This window comes from Phytophthora parasitica (genome assembly GCF_000247585.1).
Source record: "Phytophthora parasitica INRA-310 unplaced genomic scaffold supercont2.64, whole genome shotgun sequence".
NCBI lineage: Eukaryota > Oomycota > Peronosporomycetes > Peronosporales > Peronosporaceae > Phytophthora > Phytophthora nicotianae.
The window spans coordinates 240,438-246,774 of record NW_008649050.1 but is presented as its reverse complement, the minus strand read 5'-3'; the positions used below and the strand labels follow the sequence as shown (position 1 = coordinate 246,774).

Genomic DNA, 6,337 nt, shown 5'->3' with positions numbered 1-6,337 from the left:
GTTCGAACAGACGCGCTTATCGTTGGACTACTCCATGAAGATCCTTCTCACCACCTCACGGTTCGCGAAGCGAGTAAGACCTCCAAGTGGGTATTAAGCCCGAACAGCGGCGAGTTTGGCTGGCAGGTCTGCTTCCCGAGCGGAGAACCATCGTTCTACTTCCATCCTTTCACACGCGCAGAGTTCGAAGATATACTCCAGCTGTGCGACGAGACGCTTGCAGCAGACCCACCGCATATCGAAGTCGCTGGCTCACTGTTAGGCTGGACAGTTCACCGAGCGTCACTCACACGAAGAGTCGAAGATGGCTCGATCATCTCCCACGCGAGGTTTACGACGCGTGTAGCCTGCTCGCTGGAAGAACTGGACTCCGTGATCATCTCGTCCAGTCTCGATTCATGGCCGCTAATATGGACACCACCGAGCTGGGGATACAAGGAGCGCAAGCAAGTATGTTGTCAGGTGTTGCAAGAGTTCGAAACGGATGCGTACGTCCTTGTCCACGACATCCCTGGGCCCATACGCTCCCGTTACATCAGTTTAGCACGACGACTACCCAGACAAGACAGCGGGAAGCGGTCTATCACGTACGTTATGGTGATCGCGGATTCGGAAGCCAAGTCGAAAAAGTGCACTACAGACGAGGAGAATGGTAATGTTAAGTGGATCAATGAAGGTGGCAGCTACATCAAATTCACGGAAGTGAACTCAAACTTAATCGATGTGCGCTACGACCGCTGGGCCAGTTGCCAAGATGAGCTCCACGCGCAGCATCTTTTCGTCCGTTGGGCTGAGTTTGCGAACGAGTGGGCGCAGAGGATGGTTCATTGGAAGTTGCTCAGATTTAACCACCAAAAGTAATTTGCGGAGCTTAGGTATGTTTCTGTTGCGATGCAATATTTTATTACAACGTTTGAAACCGGTGATAAATCCCAATACGACAGATTGGGCTACTCATTACTGAATCGAGCAGCAAAGACTATCGTCACCGTTCATTCGAAGCTTACCAGACGCGCGAGTTGTTCTGTTGATCGTGCTGAGAAGACCTTGACTTGAACTTGCGGCTGGAACTTGACTACTACATGCTCACAATTTAGGAGCTGCAACTCTCGTACAAACCTAACGTGCATTGCGGGCAGTTGCTTCTTAGTTGTGGAATGTAAAAATGATATTCCGAACATATTTTGCGGACGCTCGCGTAAGACTCTTGGGTGGCGCATCGATAGACGTCTGTACAAATAAAGTTATTTAATCCGACTGAGGGCAGCTCGTGCATTTCTCTTCCTTCCCCTGTTATATCAGAATGTGCTCACGTTAGCTCTCTGATGCTTGTCTAGATATCCGCAAGCATGTTTTCATACGCTCTTAGTTGTTGGGGTCTTATTTGATAGGGACCTACGGATGTCGCCTACAAGAAGTTTGACATATATTTGACAGAGTCGTGCCTTCGGCCCTGAAAATTCGCTTTACATTAAGATCGTAAAGTGTCCGTCTGTCCGTCCAGCGTTACAAAAGAAATCGATACCGATTGGCTGAAAATCGGGAAAAAAATCGTTGCGGGCTGGAAAATGCGTTTTGGACAGTGGGGTTGGTGGTTAGGCAGAAAAGGGGCGTGTAGAGAGGTTAGGTAGAAAAGGGGCATGTTTAAGGCAGGAACTTCTTGTGATTGGTTCAGATAAAGTAATTGGCTGGAAGTTGGCTCTCAGAGGTCGGCGTGGGAAGAAAAATGGTGGGGCATCCAAACAACACATTATTGGGTAGAAAAAGACATTATTCTGCCGGGGACGTCTTCTGATTGGTTAAAATCTATCAAAGTCCTTATTGGCTCTAAAAAGCTAGTATTACAGCCTGGAATTTGGCTTTAAGATGCAGGATCGGTATAAAAAGGGGTGTTAAGGGGTTGGTAGAAAAGGGACATTGTACAGACAGGAAGTTCGTTTGATTGGCTCAAACACAGTTAGTCTTAACTGGCTGGAAAATAACTTTAGCCAAACGTTTTGGAGGCCTGGATGGGTATAAAAAGGCTCAATATGATACAGCTGCACCCGGGTTGGCTAAATTGATACGGATTACATTTGGCTAAAACAAAGCCAATCCTTACAGAAAGAGTAGTTATCGTCATTAGCTGAGAATCAAAGAAACAACCACCAACGTGAGGCTGGAGAGACTGACGAGGTGGAGGCACACGACGTTGGTCATCGTTTCATTTTACCGCCATCTTTTACCGGAGGACTACGTTATATGTATCAGCGGTTTCAAGATGCAATGGCTATCGTTCGAGAACTTGGCGCACCAAACCTTTTTCTACTATGACTTGCAATCCAAAATGGGTGGAGATAAAAGAGAATATTAAACCCGGGCAGACTGCGTCGGACCGACCAGATATTGTGGTTAGGGTTTGTATGCAAAAACTGAAAGAACTTTGCAAAGATCTCGATGAAGGCGTTCAGGGTATTCAAACAGCACGGATTTACGTGGTGGAGTACCAAAAGCGAGGTTTACCGCACACACACATATAGATGATATTGCGACCCGAAGATAAATCTATTACGTCGGATGATGTTTTTTGATTGGTTTCTGCGGAATCGAACTACTTTGACGGCGTATTTTATGGTTTGCCTTACGGGGCCGAACGTGGCAGGTCAAATGTTGTACAGAGATATTCCGAAGGTGTACCCGTGGAACAAAAGGAGTAAAGTGTGGGTGCAGTACAAAAAATACGTTCCTTCCATTGGCCGAATCGTTCACGTTTCTCCTCAAGACCCGGAGCGATTATACTTGCGCCGTCTGTTTTGTTATTGTCGGGGCCAACCTCTTTTGAAGATCTACGCACAATTGATGGTACGTTATACCCCACTTATCAGGCTGCCTGCATGGCTGCTGGATGTTTAGACAATGACAGGGAATGGGAGGAATGCCTTCAGGAAGCAGCTTATGAGTGTCTACCATATCAACTTCGGCAACTTTTCGCAATAATTTTGGTTTACTCTCTTCCCAGTGAACCCGTGAGATTATGGGAACAGTTTAAACAGGATTTGAGTGAAAATTTTCAAAGAAACCTCGGTGCGGACGCTGATGACAGAATGGTAGAGTAATACACTCTAAAAGGCTTGGCAAAAAATATTGCGTGTCAACGGGAAGACACTTTCTAACTATGGACTACCTGTTCTTCAAAACTACCCTGAGGAAGCCGCGCGCGATGCAGAGCCTACTGGAAATTTAATTTAACAAGGGCTGAACGCATATCCACTGTTGCAATTGGAGCGTACTGCGGCTTCGGTGGATAAGTTAAATCATAACCAAAAGGATATTTTCGATCAGGTGGTTGGCGCAGTAAACAATCCAGAGGAGGGCCAAAATCTGTTCTTTATTGACGGTGCGGGTGGAACGGGAAAATCTTTCTTACTAGAACAACTACTTTCAAGGGTGCGTCTTGATGGTCGAGTGGCTGTGGCTGTTGCTTCCAGTGGAATTGCTGCGACGCTATCAATAGGAGGTCACACAACCCACTCTACATTTCGGATTCCACTTAAACCCAACGAACACTCAACGTGCAGCATATCCAAACAGACCTAGAAAGCAGAGTTAATCCGTCGGGCGAGTTGCACTGCGCGTGCTTTGAAGCGGTTGATCGGAGATTTAGGGACATCACGAATAACTATCGCGAGCCTTTTGGAGGCAAGGTGATGGTTTTTAGTGGAGATCACCGCCAGATATTACCGATTTTAAAGGACGCAACCAGGGCGGAAACTCTCAAGGCGTGTTTCAAATCTTCGCCTTTGTGGCAACATCTACGGCAGGTACGGCTTTTTGAGAACATGCGAGTGAAAACGGCACCGGACTCGGACAGCGCGGCAGAGTTGGCTGAGTTCTCACGCGAAATTGGAGAGGGACGTTTTCCTGTCAACCGGGAAATTGATGAGCAAGACATTTCTACTCCTAAGTCCATGTGTGTAAATGTAGAGCAGGACATAGATTCCGAAGAAGAACCAGACGTTCCGGTCCAGAATTTTAATCTATTTCCATGTGAGTATAACTCTGCCGACCAAGATTTACCAGAACCCGAAGAAAGTCGGCGCGTTCAAAACGTCAACGCGTTGATCGATGCAATTTACCCCGGCGTCGATGCTGCAGACTTGCCGGACCAATACGTTGTGGATCGAGCTATTTTGGCCCCTACAAATGCAAGTGTCCGTCGGATTAATGAAATGGTAGCTGAGCATCTTTCTGGGGAGACACGCACATAACTGTCAAACGACAGCCTTGATGGGCCCGGGAATGGAGATCTGTTTGAGCCTGAGTTTTTGAACTCGCTTAACTTTTCAGGGATGCCTCCTCACAAGATGGTGCTTAAAGTGGGCACGCCGATTATCATAATCCGGAACTTGAACAATGATGAAGGTTTGTGCAACGGGACGCGTTTGCGTATGGTTACAATGTGCGAAAAGTGCATTGATTCTACTATCATGTCTGGGCCGCGGCGGGGACGAAGGGTGTTCATCCCGCGTATCATTTTCTTCAGCGACGATGACAACAAAGAGTTTCCTTTTACCCTACGATGGAAGCAGTTTCCTATTGTACCGGCGTTTGCTATGACGCTCAACAAGGCGGAAGGACAGTCGATTCACCACGTTGGGATTTATCTGGAAATCCCGGTGTTCGCGCACGGTCAGCTGTACGTGGCGCTGTCTCGAGTTACTTCCAAGAAGGCGATCAAGATCGCCATCGACCCGGAGCAGATAGACGATGGCGGGATGGTGCACACAAGGAACATTGTGTACCGAGAGATTTTTTGAGTAGGCAAGAGGAACGTAAATACAAACAATTTGGCTGAAGTGTGCGTGTGTGTTGAGTAAGAAATTAAGTGAGTGAGTGAGTGGAGAAGTGTGTAGGTGAGAAGGTGAGTGAGTTAAAGAGTAAGTGAGTGAAAAAAGTAAGTGAGTGAGTGAAAGGCGAGTGGGTAGGTAAGTAAGGGAGTCAGTAAATGTGTTTAAATTTGAGCCAAACTAGGGTCAGAAATAATATGTGTTGTTTTGAAAAAATAAGCAATTTATGAAAGGGCTATTGACGCCGACGCGCCCGCGTAGCGGGCGTCTCTAGCGCTAGTCAGGCTACATAATAGTGACTGCATTTCAGTGCTTACAAAACAGGTAGTCTGCGACGAATCCGGGGAGCCATTTGATTGGTTATAAATGTCACCTTGTGGTAGTTTCCGCTTTGCTGGGAATGCTGGTATGCTATTGCTTGCAAGTTTAAAAGTGAGCTTGCTTCTGACTAACTCCTGCTTCTGCGTTCTATTCGACTGTTCCTACTCCTATCAGGGCCACAGGTTTCACCCTGGCACAGCCTTGAGAGTCGAGCACCAGGGTTGCAGTAAACCTATAACTTCACGTTGATAGACGACGCTGTAGTTTGGGATGGGGTTCTTGATTCAGGATAGCCTCCTTGCCATTAAGGAAAGACTCCTTGCTGTGCCACACACTACAAACCTCACATGATATTCACAAGCTAGGTATAAAACAAAACCAATAATACTTTCTGGACGTCCCAGTATCAAATAACAAGTAGCACGCAAAGTTTCTTACCACAATTGAAGCGTTTGGCGGTGCCCCGGGTCACCATAATGACCCGGCTCTCAAAAATATTTTAAAAATATTTGTAATTTTTTAATATACGAAGTTAATCACTTATCTATTGGTTTGAAGAAAGAGAGTATAGATGGATTCGAAGGCCGGGGCTGCACTTTTCGTGGCCGTCCAATAGGTTTCTTAGCTGGAGGCTGTGCTCCTGGTGCTGCCTTCCGCTTAGTGACACGATCCTGAGCTTTAGTTGCGTCTGATGTAGTTTCTTCACTTTCTATGGCTTCTTGAATCGGAGGAAAATAGTCTAAGTACTGCGCTGGAATTGAAAAATACTTCAGCGAAAGTGATGTAAGTTTTCTTGTGAGTTTTAATCTCTGTATCATTGAGCCTCCAACTCCGAAAATGGCGCGTATTTGTGCGTCTGCAACACCTTGCCGAATTAAACTAAGAACCATACCTTCAGCCTGGTCGTGCTCGGACCCTCCACATGTAGAATCCAACGATCGGTAAGTCTGTTGTAGTTGACGGACGGTCTCTTCTCCAACTGTCTCGCGAGCACGATCTATAGGTGACGACTTATGTGAAACCGCTCGACGGCGACTTGGTATCGTCTGAGCTGAGCCCCCAGGACCACCGGTTCGACGCTGCGCTCTACCGTCTTCATCAACACGACTGGTGCTGATCATCCCATCTATGACTCCAGTCTGGTTGGGTACATGAGTGCTGTGATCAGCAGCTAAGGGTGCTGGGGCAGA

The 6,337-nt window shown here is 46.9% G+C and overlaps 1 protein-coding gene across 1 annotated transcript; it reads left to right on the top strand.

Moving 5' to 3' along the window:
- Positions 1–34: 34 nt before the first annotated feature.
- On the top strand, positions 35–861 carry PPTG_17051 (hypothetical protein; the record flags this gene model as incomplete). The annotated part of the gene is made up of 2 exons (XM_008914892.1): positions 35–73; positions 127–861. The coding sequence occupies 2 exons, from the start codon at positions 35–37 to the stop codon at positions 859–861; spliced, it is 774 nt and encodes a 257-aa protein (XP_008913140.1).
- Between the last annotated feature and the right edge of the window lie 5,476 nt (positions 862–6,337).